Source organism: Lepisma saccharinum, chromosome 5 (genome assembly GCF_977018435.1).
Source record: "Lepisma saccharinum chromosome 5, izLepSacc3.1, whole genome shotgun sequence".
In the NCBI taxonomy this organism is placed as follows: Eukaryota; Metazoa; Arthropoda; class Insecta; order Zygentoma; family Lepismatidae; genus Lepisma; species Lepisma saccharinum.
This window is the reverse complement of record NC_139233.1, coordinates 37,475,227-37,490,771: the sequence shown is the minus strand read 5'-3', so window position 1 is coordinate 37,490,771 and position 15,545 is coordinate 37,475,227. Positions and strand designations below refer to the sequence as shown.

The window sequence follows — 15,545 nt, the reverse complement described above, 5'->3', positions numbered from 1 at the left end:
GATTGCCACCCAGGAGTTCAGACCTCACGTCTTGTGACAACGCTCTGTGGGGTATTATCAAGGAGAGAGTTTCACAAGAGCGATACCAGAATACCCAACAGTTGAAAGAAGCTGTTCGGGCAGCCTTTGCAACAAACACCAAAACACAACTTCGTAAAGTATCACACAGGATATGGCGCCGCATCATTTTGTGCTATCGATGTGTGACGGTGCCAGAGTCAATGAAAGTGAATATACTAAAATCAGTACATGTGTTTGATATTATTATATTGTTCCTCTATTTTTCTTATTACTTTTCGGTAGGAGGTGACAAGACTTTCGGACCACCCTATACATACATATATATGTTCGTCCGATTCTTCATTTGATGGCAGGAATGGGGGGTGTATATATTTATATATGAATTTATGAAATCAAATTCAAATTCAAATTTTCTTTATTAAAGGGCGAGGTTCAGCCTGTGGCTGTTCTCCCACCTAACTCCGTTTGACGTTTACCTAGTGTACATAAAACAAAATCATAGAAAAGAGAGAAGAAAATTCAATAAAAGATAAGAAGAAAAAAATGGTTACAAGGAAAGAACAAAGACAAGATTTTAAAAAATCAAGACAACACATAAGAAATGAAAGAAAAAAACACATTCACACACACGCACACACACACACACACACACATATACTAAACATTTCGGAGCAGGATATATACGCACGGATGTTGAGATTGATGTACATGATTATGCTAGTTTTGTGAAGTACGATAGAACAATGCATAAATAAATATTACAATACGGTTGAAGATTTGTCAAGGATTGGTTTGGTTTGGCGAGGCTCATATGTAGTAGCTATAAACTGTATTGTGTAGTGTTGGTCGTGGGGGCTTGAACAGAGATATTGCTCATCTAACAGAAAATTCTTTAGTTTATTTTTAAATTTATTAGGACTGGGGAGGGAGGTAAAGGAGGGCTGGAGTTCATTCCATTTTTTTTTTTTTGCCGCTGAAAGTGTAAAAGACGATTTGAAAATGTCCAGCGAGTGTTTGAAGAGTTCAAGTTTTGCTGTTCCTCTTGTTTTGTAGTTGTGTATTTCCCTTCTGGTTTTTATTTTCTCGAATACATTTTCGGGTATATTTTTATGCAAAAGATTCTGTATAAAGCAACAGAAATGAAGTCTGCAACGTCTGTTCATGTTTAGCATTTTGTTCTCGTTCAGAGTTGGAAGAATATGATCGAAGTTTTTAATGTTATATACGAAGCGTCAACCCGAAATCCTCTGATAACAAGTCGACAGCGTTACAACTAAGGCATCGGGGAGACACTGACCTAGAATAAGTAGACTGTATTAATTCTTCAATTCGCAGCTCTTCCTTCGCACAAAGCTTCATAATTATAACTGGAATAGTTTCAGGTTTAGACGATATGTATTCATCACATATAACCCAAATCGTGTCAATTGACACATACGTATATGTTGACAAATAACACATTAACGCGTATAAACTGCAAATGATGCACTACTTGGCGTGGCAAAATACTCACATAAATGCATAAAAGGACACTTTTATCAGCTGGTGTTCCGTGTGATGCACTAAAAATGCATCAATTTGAAAGGTCAAACAATATAGTTTCAAAGATAAGAAAAATTATACATTTAGCTGTATTATTGGTGCATTAAAAGCGGTTTTGTTACCTTTGTACCTGTGGGCACAATAAAACATTCGCTTGAAATTCGAATTTATATTTTGAAATATTTGTACATTACTCTTTCCCGCAACTTTCACAAGTATCTACTAAACAATATTCATCTTAGCGACACCGACAACTATGGATGCCACACTAATATCGGTCGTTTTCGAATATTTTTACTTCCCACCCCCACCCCTAAAGGTGGCAGTTTATAATTCTAAAATTGCAAATTCTAAAATTGCAAAATAAAACTTTTTCACAAGAGAAATGTTATTCATCCGGAATCTAGTCTTATTCTTAAAATGGCCAGTCGGTGTGGCGGAGTGGTTAGCACATCACGCTACGACGCTAGGGGTCCCGGGTTCGAATCCTGCCCTGGGCATGGATAGATGTTTCTGAGTGTCCATTCATCAATTTCATCATATCATCTCTCATTCCTATCTTCGCAAATTATCCAAAAGTGGCACAAAAAGCGAAGTAAAATAAAGCAAATCAAATCAAAAATCAAATTATGCTTAAAATGGCATGAATATAAAGGAACATCTCATAATGTAAAAAAAACAACTAATCCATGCTTTCATCGATCTTGTACCCTCGCGTACATACATTTGATATTAAAATCTATAATTTGTTACAGTTTCATCTGTCATAACATCTTTGATTTTTAACAAAGTGTTTACAATTTTTCATAAAAATAGAATGTGCCACTGCTATTTTCAATATATTTTCATTTATTTGTGTATTTTCCTATTGTGAAGCGGCCCCCGATTCCCTTCTTTAAATCCGGCCTTCTGGATTAGTTCCCTGCTTTAATCCTCTCTAATCTCTCCTTCCACAACTCTCCCTGGGTGCCTATAACTTGACAAGTTTAAAAACAAGACGCTGCAAATTGCTGTTGCGCACCTCACACCACATTTCCCCACTCCATTCTTCGCGGCGATGTTGGTTCGCAGTGTTGCAACCTGGAGGGAGCGGAATGGTCTGAGGATTTTCAACGAAATTTCTATTCGCTTCTCCCGGGCTGTTTTCTACTTGTCGGGGTACAGAAATTCAGCTCATCTATCGCCAACGACTCTTTTCCTTCTTTTAAAACTTGACCTCCCCGATGGCGCAGTGGTAGCGTTGTCACCTTGTAATCAAGGGGTCCCGGGTTCGATTCCCGGTGGAGGCACATAGTTGTTCGGATCCCATTTTAAACTGTAGGTCCAGTCCCGATTAGCATAAAGTGGACTTAAAACAACAAATCAATCCAATCCAATTATTTCAAAGCTTGAGAAACCATCCATTTAGATACTCCGGTGGCGGTGATTGTGGACTCGACATTGTTATATTTAAGTTTATGTAACTCCTGATTTCGCAAATATGTTGTAACATTGTAAACAATTTCTCTGGCATGTCCTCTAAGGGGCTTTCCAGAGCAGATTGAGGATTTCGAGGAAGTCTGGCTCGAGCCGTGATCCGGGACGGTTGTGTTTGCGCGTCTCTCTAATAGCTCGAAGTCACGTAGCGCGTATTACTCGCGAGTATGGTTGAAGTAAAACACGACGATGCTGCCAACATCGTAATCAAGAGATTGAATACACTAAAACTGAACTTCAGTCAAGTGCGAAGGAAACCGACTTCGACGGAAATACACAATTGGATAAGCAAGACGATGAAATTGAAACCGGAACAAGTAGTAAGTATTGAAGTAGACAATTATAGATGTTGTATCTTTCTGAAACTACTATCGAAAGTATTGTGTGAACAGTCGTTGCTGCAGTCAAACGGAGAGTATAAATATAGTAACGAAGACGGGGATTGTCCAGTGCTTGTTACGTGGGCGGATCGAAATTACGTTATAGTTAGAGTGCACGTTGTACCGAGTGAATCTGAGTACGTATGGTCAGATAATATCCCTGGACGATGAACGGTATTCCAGTGATCATATTTATCCTGTAAGAACTGGCCGAAAAAACGCCAAAATTAATCTAACTCGTGCGATTCCATCGTACGTCACAATCAGTGGCGATACTGGGTGACATATAGCGGTCAAGACCGTACTTGCTCTTACTGTGACCTTAGTGACCATTTTCACGTGACCTGTCCGTCACGACGTCGTCAAATTGAGAAACCCGACGGTACGTCCTATGCCTGGGGTGGCGCGTCCTGTCCCGCGGAATGTGCCCGCTGCTGAGAAAATGCTGACCCCGACACCCACTATACTACCTGTGCACCGGAAACGCTCCGGAAACCGGGATAATGAGGGCAACGTACAAGCTTCACTACAGGATGTACCTAAAACTACCGTACCAATTTCCACTTTACCACCCAGTGTAGGAAACAAGACAACAGCAGACGTTCCTATCCCCGTCAGTGTGGACCAAGCGAATGTCAACCAAGCAGCCCACGTAGCAGAGAAGAATGGGGAAGAAACAATAGACGTTACCCTAGAGGTGCACCATAGTCAGATGCAGCAGGCAGATGATGATCATGCAGTTGAAGGTGGGAACTCCGAGACGGCGTCCCCCGCATCAGGAGCTCTGCCTAAAATAACGAAGGAACCAAAAAAGAAGAAGAAATGCAGTCTCCCTAAGAACGATACGGCGTCGACTCTGCGGCAAGATGGCCCTCATCGTTCGGTGTCTCTAGTGTCTCGGCGACTTCGTAGAACGATGAGTGCGACAAGAGAAGAAAGTGAGAAATCTGCCAGCGGCTATGATTGGTCGCTTGAAGTAAATGCGTGATATATGTCTAACATGTCATAATTATGAAGTGTGTTGTCCTCTTCACAATGTTATTATGATTATGTTTGTCGTTTGTCTTATTGAATTTGAAAAACGTAACTTGTTTAACATCAGTAACTGCACATAACATTCCCACCGGGTACAATATAATAGAATCCCACGACACCCATATATCATTTTGAAACAATAAACATTAACAAGATGAAATCTAGTGTCAATCATCATGCATTCTTAGATTATATGAAGCAAAGTCACCTGGATGTAATTTTCCTGCAAGAAGTCGGCATCGATGATTTCTGTCTGGGCAGTGAATATACCGTGTACAACAATTTAACTCACAATTCTCTAGGAACCGCCATAGTTGTGAAAGAAGGCCTATCGGAAGTTTACCATCACCCGTCTGGTCGTATCACATGTATCCAAATAGGCAACATATGGTTTTGTAATGTTTATGCTCCATCAGGTACCAACGCTAGAAATACTAGGAACATATTTTACGCTACAGAAGTGGCGAAGGCATTAGGTGGCTCCCGTCAAAACATTGTGCTGGTTGGTGATTTTAATTGTACTCTAAGAAGACAGGACCTATATCCAGGATTCCATCCGTCACCTAGGCGTTGGTTGAAGGGTTTAAACTGTACGATGTTTGGGTGGCTAAAGGTCCGAATATAAACGGCTTCACATACATACGTGCCGACACAGCGAGTCAGCTTGATCGTTTTTACGTGAGTGCACACATGATTAACAAAATATCTGCGATCAGAATTTTCCCAACGTGCTTTAGTGATCATTTAAGTGTCCAACTTGACATGAGTTTGGATGTACCTTCAGTTGGACGAGGGTGGGGATTTTAGCAGTTCAATGTACATTTATTGGAAGATGAACAATTTCGTACCGAATTTAAATAAAATGAAAGAAGTGGGAAGAAATGAGCGTGCGTCAAACTGACATTATTACTCGCATGTGGTGGGATTTTTTTCTAAAACCTTCCATTAAATATTTCTGTTTAGCATATAGTCGTGAAAAATACTCCGTTTTCAATAAGAAATATAACTTTTACTACAGAGTTCTTTACGAACTAACAACACAGCTAATACAAGGGAAGCCAGTGCTTCACGAAGTGAAACGAGTGCAAGCAGTGCTGCTGAGCATGCAGAGAGAGCGTATGAAAGGTTACAATGTTAGGAGTCGTCTTCCTATGTTTAACACACAAGAAGAAGCCTCGCTGATGCAGGTGTTAGCAGAGAGGCGCAGTGCACAGCGAGAGAGGATAACGTGTCTCGATACAGCCACGGGAATAATAACCGAACCCAAGTTAATACGAAATTACTTACGGGACTTTTATGCAGATCAGTTGAAAGAGAAGGAAGATCAACACTCCCATCGTCCTCCACTGCAAGGGATGGACCTCTCCATGTTAACGGAAGATGACCGTCGCTATTTAGAACAGCCATTCTCAAAGAAAGAAATGCACGAGTCTGTTCACCGTTGAAAAAAAGTAAAAGCTCCGGGAATCGATGGTGTAACGATAGAATTGTTCCAAATCTTTTGGACAACGGTGGCTTCATTGTTCACACGCTGGCTCAATGCTGTGTTTACGAAGAAACGCCTTGGAAGAACGAGTCTCACGGGTGTTTTGGTTTTGATTCCAAAATATCTCAGCCCAGAAAGCCAGAAGACTTCAGACCAATCACATTACTATGTGCTGATTATAAAAATCTTTGCACGTTTGATCACCTGAAGGTTGCAACAATTTGCGGATACTTTATTAGGGCCGTATCAATATGTATATGGTACAAGTGGTAAAATATTTCACATTCTAACTAGTGTACGTGACATCATCACTTCTATGCAAGATATTGAAGGTTCTCAAGCTGCTTTAGTGGCGTTAGATTTCAAAAGTGCCTTTGACTCCCTCAGACATGACTCTCTTTTCCAATACTTTGGAAAAGTGGGATGTGGAGATTTCTTTGTACAATATATACAGAGATTATACAGAGAAGCTCGAGTTCAGTTATCTATCGATGGTTTTCTGTTGCAAGCCTTTTCTATTCAGCGTTCTGTCCGTCAAGGATGTCCGTTTTCCTTATTTGCATTCTGCGCAGCTCTGGCCCCATTTTTACGAATGATGCATGAAAAACTTCAGGGACTCAGGCTTCTTGGGAGAGACCACAAAATATGTGCGTACGCAGATGATGTGACCGTAATCGTGAAAGATCGGCTAGACTTGACTCGTATGGAGGCAGTACTTGAAACGTTACGAAAGCAGACGGGGCTTAGTTTGAACCAGAAGAAATCTAAAATCTTACCCCTAGGGTGTAACCCCACTCTGTGGACTGAACCTGTAACTATACTCATTGTAGATAAAGTGACAATTTTGGGAATAACCTTCACTGTGACCATCACAGAGACTGTCTCCAGAACCTTTACAACTATTCTCCCAAAAATCCAGGCAGTGTTGAACATGAACCGTTATAGACAACTATCCTTACGCTCTAGAATACAGTATGTGAACATGTTTGCGTTATCGAAGTTGTGGTATGCTAGGCAAGTTTTGCCTGTCCCTGCGAAAGTCGCTGCGCAAGTACGAAAGATGATAACGCGCTTCATATGGCATGCACATTTGTTTCATGTCGCACACGAAACGTTATGCATCCCAGCAAGTAAAGGAGGACTGAACTTGCGCCAAGTGGAGAGACAAGCCTCAGCCTTGTTTCTACAACGGAACATTGAGTTGCTCCTGCACTACCCTGATAGTTTAACGCAAGATTACTACATACTCTGATAGATGAAGTGGAACTGCGAACACCCATTTATCCAGGGAAGATCCCTTCCCACTACAACTATTTGAGGACAACTAAGTTATTGTCGAGTTTTGCTCTCTCCTAATCGGTTCACCTCACATGGATGTCGATGGCACGACAGTAAAATTTTTCTATAACCAATTGACTTGCAGGTTACATCACCAGCCACGAATTGTACTTCTCCGAACTAATGTAGTGTGGTCAAACGTATGGAGAAATATATCTGCATCTCATCTTTCTAACCGCGTTCGATCTCTGTGGTACCTAGTAGTTCGCGATGTCATTGCGACCGGTACTCGAAAATGGCCATACCAAATGACTGACAGTGCTGTATGTTCCAATTGACATCAAGCTGAAGACACTATGACATTGCCTCGTAAAATGTCCCGCAACGGTAGATCAATGGAAGCATTTGTGTAAATGCCTTGGTACTATATGAAGAACATCTAACTAACTAACTCCCTAGCCTTCTTAAACCCGAAGGTTCATGGCTGCAGCAACATAGGCCTTCCATCTGTCCCTATCTTGAGCAAGTTCTATATACTCTTTTCCATCCCTACCGATTTCCCTTAGGTCCATCTCAACGTTGACCCTCCATCTTCGTCTTGGCCTTCCTACAGGTCTCTTACCATCAGGTTTCCCAACAAGAATCCTCTAAACTCCTCTTTCCTCTCCCATTCGTGCCACATGGCCTGCCCACCTAAGTCTTCTTGATTTAATTATTCTAATAATATCTGGACATGAATACAAATTATGTAGTTCTAAATTATGTAACCTTCTCCACTCACCTGTCTCCTCATCCCTTTTAGGTCCAAAGATTTTCCTAAGGATCTTATTTTCAAATACTCTCAATTTATGTTCCTCTTTCAATGTAAGGGACCAAGTTTCACATCCATATAATACTACTGGCAAAATTACTGTTTTGTATATTTTAACTTTTAGTTTCTTAGATATTAAACGAGAAGACAAAAATTTATGAAGAGAGAAGTAACATGCATTTCCTGAATTAAGCCTACTTTTTATTTCCTCTTTAATATAATTTTCATTTGTTAATATTACTCCTAAGTATTTGAATTTGGAAACTGGTTCAAACGAGTTGTTATCAATAATTAGATTTTGATTATTACTTAACACTTGCTTTCGGCCTGTAAGCATATATTTAGTTTTCTCTTTGGTAACTTCCAAACCTATCTCTTTAGCAGTTTTGAAAAATATTTTAGCATTATTCTTAATTGTATTCACATCATCCCCCAGTAGGTCTACATCATCTGCATATGCTAACAACTGAGTCACACCATTTAATTTTAGTCCTTCTTTAGGTTCTTTTACCTTCCTAACAGCATATTCTAAGACAAAATTAAAGAGCAATGGAGATAATGCATCTCCTTGTTTTAACCCATCATGAATTCTAAATTTGTCAGACATATTAATACCCACACGAATTTTACTTTCTGTTTCACTGGTGCATATTTTTATCATACTAACAAGCTTCTTAGGTATTCCAAACTCGACTAATATATTATATAATTTATCTCTTTTGACCGAATCATACGCTTTTTTAAATCAATGAATAGCTGATGGACATTTTGATTATATTCCCACTTTTTTTCAAGTGTCTGTCTGATGTGAAAAATTTGATCTGTAGTTGATCTGTTACGTTTAAATCCACATTGATAATCACCTATAACTTCATTAGCATATGGGGTTAGTCTTGTTAAAAGAATGTTAGACAATATTTTGTATGTTGTTGAGAGTAGAGAAATTCCACGGTAATTACTGCAGTTCATTTTATCACCTTTTTTAAACACAGGAACAATTATGGATTCTTTCCACTGTTGAGGGATTTCTTCTTTATTCCATATTAAACAAATTAATTTATGAATTAGACATATTAATGAATTTCCACCATATTTAATTAACTCAGCTGGTATTAAATCAATGCCAGGTGCTTTGTTATTCTTTAGCCTTTTAATAGCATCTTTAACTTCAGTCAAGTTAGGTTCTGGAACTAAAGGTTATGCTGTGTGTACTTCATTTACTTCTGATTTATCTCCTACATGGACATTTAAAAGGTCATTAAAGTAGTTCTTCCATCTATTTAGAATATCGCTTGGGTCAGCTAGAAAATCACCGTCTTTATCTTTTATCAAGTTTACTTTAGGTTGCCACCCATTTCTAAACTCATTTACACCTTTATATAAATCTCTGATATTTTTATTTTTGCTGTTTGTTTCAATTTCGTTAATCTTGCTTTTGAAGTAATCTCTTTTTTTACTTCTAAATGTGCGGTTAACTTCTCGCTTTATTCTATTATAATTGTTTAGATTTGTATCATTAGAGTTATTTAACCACCTAAGTCTAGCCTGATTTCTCATTTCTATTAGATTATGACATTCATTATCAAACCATGGCTTACTTTTTCTCGGTTTATGGTATCCTATACTTTCTTTAGCTGCTGATTCTATTGCATTACGTATGTGCTCCCAATTCTTATTTACGTCTTTTTCATTTATATTTTCATCATCATTTAAATCCTGCAAAACATCAAATCTATTTGACAGTTTAATTTGGTAATCTTCCTTAATTCTTTCATCAGTTTACTGATGAAGAACATCACCCGATACATTTACTGTAGATCATTTATTGTTACCAGATTTTGAGTTCTTCCCTCTTACTAAAGTAAGAGCGGTTCAGTTTTTAGTAGCCTAATATATTTATTATTTTTTAGGACATAATTCAGTGCCAATGCAAATTTCTCTGCAATATCACTACAGTGAGATTTATTACCGCAAAACACTCTATGCAAATTTCTTGCAGGCCCTTTTCTTGTAAGTCCACCTAATTATGTAATCTAGATCTGATATATGTGTAATGTTATCATAGGATCATGTAAGTAGTCACTACTGCATAAAATAAAGATTATTAAAAGGAGGAAAAAAGACGGCACAGTGGTAGTAGCGTCGTCGTTTGTAATCAAGGGGTCCCGGTTTCGATTCCCGGTGGAGGCACATAGTGGTTCGAATCCCATTTTAAGCTGTGGGTCCAGTCCCGCTTAGCCTTACTGTTCATAAAGTGGACTTAAAACAACAAATCAATCCAATCCAATTCTTTTAAAACTTGAGAAACCATCCATTTAGATACTCCCGTGGCGGCGTTTGTGGACTCGACAACATTGTACTTAAGTTTATGTAACTCCTCCTGATTTCGCAAATATGTTGCAACATTGTAAACCATTTCTCTGGTCTGTCCTCTGAGGGGCTTTCCAGAGTAGATTGTGGATTTCGTTGGACCCGGCATGATTTGATTTTTGCATTTCAAAAATATGCAGCCAAGAGTAAAGAGCAAGAACATTTCAATGGTTTAAAAAATAACACAGGCAAGCGTGTTATCAGATTGCCTTCTCGTAGCGATTGTTGTACGATAAACAAAATAACCCCCACCCCACTCGGCTTTAAAAAAAAAAAAACAGGCCACTGCTCGATGTTACACTCAGAAAATGAAGTCATTCGCGCTGTAGTTTCTCTTCATTATAAACCTTAACGCGCGTGCGTAACACAACAGTTTACGATCCGCGCACCGCACGCATTTTCAATGAACTGATTAAATCAAATGAACCACTGATAAACTGATATAATATGAGCCGGCACCGTCAATGTACACAGTAAAAATAGTTTGTCATATTTGTTTTAGCTTAATTTTGCTGAGTTGGCACCACTTGTACTCTCAAGGCCAGATCAGTACGTAGAAGAGTGGTGGGGAGGATGATGTAATAGGAAGTGCTTCGCAGCGATCTACGCATATCGGGACTTAACTTGTCAGGTTATAGCGAGCAGATTGTAATAACGCCGGAATTACGAAAAGGGGATTACACATAACATGTATATGTTTAGTCCCTAGGTTCTTTAACAAGTACAGAAAGTGAATAAATATCTGGTAAAAAATCAGTACTGTAGTTCTTGGAGTTAAATCAGAACATTTCTTGTAGGATTACATGGTTTTATTATACGTTGCTTTTATATACATATTTACATAGCGTTTCCACATGTGTCTTGCATTGACAAAATTAACGTAACTCTAAATCAATAAGATGCGGCGTACACCATTGGCACTTCTCTTACCGCAGGCTTAGCAAAACTATCTCTGCAGGCTTACCCTCGATTTAATGATATTCCGTTCTTTTCCTTGCGTTTCGTTGCGACTTCACTTCTTTCCATTTTGGGCATCAATTTTCTATATGGAAATATCTAAATAATCAAAGCTCTTATAAAGAGGACTTTGAGACAGCAACAGGCGTTGGCTTACACCAAATGCTACATTCTTTTTATCAGTCTAGTCACCATAAGTGGACTAAACTCGAGGAAAAAGCTGTTTTTCGCTTAAGCCCAACTGGTCTTTTTTTATAGTCGGGGGTGGGAGTTCGTGGACGTCCACCCCGTAGCACTGGAATTTTCCACAGCAACGGTCTTTAGAAAGGCAGCTCCCCCAACTGGGAAGCTAAACAACAGAGGAATCTAATATCCAGTAAAAAGCACATTTTCTTACAAGCCATAACATATGAAAATACACAGATGGAAACATATTAATTAACCCTACATCTTGTAGCTGACCAGCAATTAATTAATACAATACCACAAACCAGTAATGCTCAATCCGACCATTACACTATATAAGCTGTATTTTCAAAGTATGTGTGTATGAGTTTGGTTTTAAGTCAAGTTATGCATGGAGAAGCTAATCGAGACTGAACCTAAAGTTTACAGTGAGATCCGAACCACTAAGTATCGAACCCGTGACCCATTGACTGCAAGCCGAAGTCGTTTCGATGAATTAGTTTTGACGAAGTTATTTATCATTATTTCTCTTGCGACAAATACAGATGTTAGAGCTCCTGTATGTTGATAAATTAAGTGCGCATTGAATTCTGTGAGAAGTGGACCACTTTGTTGGGTGGTGCATAAATGTCTCATAGAAAGTAAAAAATCGTGCTAAATTTCCATTTAAACTTGGTTTTATGTAGTTGACGGAATTATTATTCCATGTACAACATCTATCTTGGAATTATTTTTGCATAAAATTTCGAAAACGTGCACGTTGTAATGCGTTTGGCTTTTCGTGGTGTTTCTAGTTTTTTAAGTACAAATTTTTTTGAAGTTCGCGAAAAAGGCCAACATTCGCATTTTATGCCAAATTCGCGTTATTTCGCGATTTCGTACGGATGAAAAATGTGTTCAGATCATGTCACTGTACATACATGAACCCCCTTTTTTTAAGTAATTTACATATTTCGGTGTTATAGCGTTTGCGAAAAGTTAAAGTATCTGACAGAAGTATACAGTAAAGGACAGTCCTGAGTAAGAATCCCTACTGAGTTTCAATGGGATCGTCAAAAGTGCACTATAGTGTATTATTACTATATACAGTGGACACAAAAAAGATCGATTTATCCTAAATTAGAATGAACAAAAACGTATCATTAAATATGATTTAAAAGGGCATGAACTTCTGTTCGATTTATGGAGTAATCGAATTATCTAACTTCGAATTAGAAAGAGTCCACTGCAATTGCTCAAGGTTGTACATCATTCCCACGTTTTCTTCCGATTGTATTGGTGCCGTTGGTTTCCCATGGGGTTGTTACAACCCATAATTGTCCGTAGCCGTATATACAGGACTCAATCTCCTGGAAGATAGCAACACTAGTCAAGCCCAGATGCCTGGCATCCCCCCGTTGGATGAGAATTAGACAAGGGGTGTTACTGTAACCTTCGTTTTCTCCTCAAAATACGTACATAGCGAGGCTGGATGGTCCATCACTAATTCTCTAGCTATATACGTATATGCACTACATATTTTTCGTACTTACAGGAAATTGCTTTCGCTGCCACAAATAACAGTGGGATTGTTAGAATGCACTTCATCTTCAGCAGAAATAGCCAATCAAGTGGTGAAGGAAGCTTTGAAGAGCAGCTCGGATGTAATGCAGCAAAACTGGGAGGTTTGACTATTGATATGGATCTTATATAGCTCTAACCGTCATTAATTGACTTCCTGAGTTTTAGTGCTGACATCTATATTGATTTTTTTTAATGTTGTGGCAGCAGTAGAGATGTCTATGATACCGTAATGTGGGCGTTATTATTGGGTTTTGAGGATATAGCTTAAGGAAACTATCGTAGTGTACCTCACATTTCTGAGCTACCCTGGCTTTCGTAGAATGAGTTGTAAAATGGAAATAGAGGAGACAAAAGGAGGGGGAGAAACGGAGGCAAGGAGATCGGAGGTGAGAGGTAGGAAGAGAGTCGGTGTTTGACTTTGAAAGCGAGAGGATAAGAGAGAAGTTGAAGAGATAGATGAGTGAACAAAGGAGGATAATCGATCAACTATTCAAGTACGAGACAGGTAATTCGTTTCTCTAATTATGTCCCTGCCGGTTCAGTCTTAAAGATCATAAAACCCCAATTTGTGTGTCGACATTCATTTAAGAGTTGTATAGTTTAATACTTATCTAGGTACTTCTCCTGATGAAGATTAAGGCTAAATATAAGCGAGTAGCTATGAGCTAACGCCACCCAGATGCGATCCCAGCACCGCTAGCGGTGGTATTATACGCTATTATCTGCATTTTTTTTCGTTTTATACAGTTTTTCTGCCTTAGAGATTGAATGTAGTGGGATGATGACTATCAACGTTGTGTTTCCTGTTTTATTTATTACTATAGGAAATTGCTAAAGTACTACAAGAGCGGCTTAAAATAACGAAATGGAAAAGAAAATGTGAGCAAGCGACTGCAACGGATGGCTGATTTTAAAGAGGAATTTTTCCGGCAATGCCAATGCAAAAAGCGGCTCTGGGGACCAATACTTTTTTTCTGTTTCCTGCAGGAAAGAGGGTTTTCTTATAGATTTTGACCTCCAGAGTTCGAATCTACAATTAGTTTTGCTTTATTACCCAAGATTTTTCTGAAATGTGACTCTCGCCATGAAATTCGCTCATATAAGCCTTCAAAGTAAAACGTTATAATGAGTCTCTTGTTATTATTACCTGGAATTTTGTAATGCATAAAAGCAGAAGTTTTAAATAACTGAATTTGATGTAAAAAGTAAAGTGTTCCCCTGTGCATAGCACCACGCCATGAAGGCGTATAGGGGGTGTGGGGGTAACGCCCCACACTTTCTTGATCCGGTCGTGAGTGGGGGTGATGTGATCAGCATCACGCCCCTGACCGCCTTTACCCCCCAGGGTTTCCCCCAGGTACCCATGTTATTCGACGCTGGGTGGGCGCCGGGGCCGCTTCCACCGTTAGGTAAACTATGTATTTCAGAAGTGTCATTCGAGACTAGTTGTTTCAGAAAATAGAAATGTGCATCATGGAACTACAGAGAAAAACACGGGAAAGTAAACATGTATCATATTCGTTCATACCCATTTAATTGCTTCTCTTCACATTAAAATGCATATCACGCATTAAAAGGATACATTTGGAAGAATTGCTTTTTCATCTAAGTTTTAATTTTGAAAAGCATTGCTGATTTATCAATGACCAACTGTTTCTCTCTAATCACACACTAAGCAAAACCAATGTGATAGTCTTGCATGAAATCTACACTAAAAGCAATTAAGAATTATATAATCATATGAATGAAATGTTAAAGAGGAACCGGATAGACTTATTACCCATTTACCCTTGGGTCCTCTTGCATGAAACATCTATGGCGCAGTGGTAGCGTCGTCGCCTTGTAATCAAGGGGTACCGGGTTCGATACCCGGTGGAAGCACATAGTGGTTCGGGTCCGACTTTAAACTGTAGGTCCAGTCCCAATTAGCCTTACTGTGCATAAAGTTGAATTTAAAACACCAAATCAAGCAACTAAGTAAAATTTTTCGACATCGATTGTCTTGGATACATGTGTGACTTGTACTTATGTCACCAAACCTCTAACATAATTTCAGCATGAGAAACAACGTCTAGAAACATTTTTCAAGCAAAAGTATACAACAAACTCGCGAGCTAAGGTGCACAGTCATTTGTTTTCTCTTCTCTCGTGCCTGTGAGTCCTGTAAATACAGAGTCAGAGGGGCATTCTTTTTTTGGTTTAGCTGTAGCAGTCGGAAACATGGTACCTCGGAATATGCCACATTATAGGGATAGAAAATGGTATTGGTATTACATGTAGCCATGTCCTCGTAACTGCACAAATCAAACAACGTATCTGTGGGGCCAGGGGTGCCAGTCCCCCGTTCCCCCAATCATGTGATAATCCCCATAAAGTATTTAATTACAACAGCGTGTCTGCTGAAAGTAATTTTCTTTTAGTTTTACTCAACAATATACTT

At 39.0% G+C, this 15,545-nt stretch overlaps 1 protein-coding gene across 1 annotated transcript in view; it reads right to left on the bottom strand.

Annotated features, from left to right (window-relative positions):
- Positions 1-13,224, bottom strand: part of LOC145987761 (phospholipase A1 2-like) — a 44,393-nt gene extending 31,169 nt beyond the window's left edge. Inside the window, exon 1 of the mRNA XM_083122435.1 lies at positions 13,075-13,224. Within this exon, the coding sequence (XP_082978561.1) occupies positions 13,075-13,129 (55 nt within the window). The 5' untranslated portion in view covers positions 13,130-13,224. The remainder of the gene's footprint in view (positions 1-13,074) is intronic.
- Between the last annotated feature and the right edge of the window lie 2,321 nt (positions 13,225-15,545).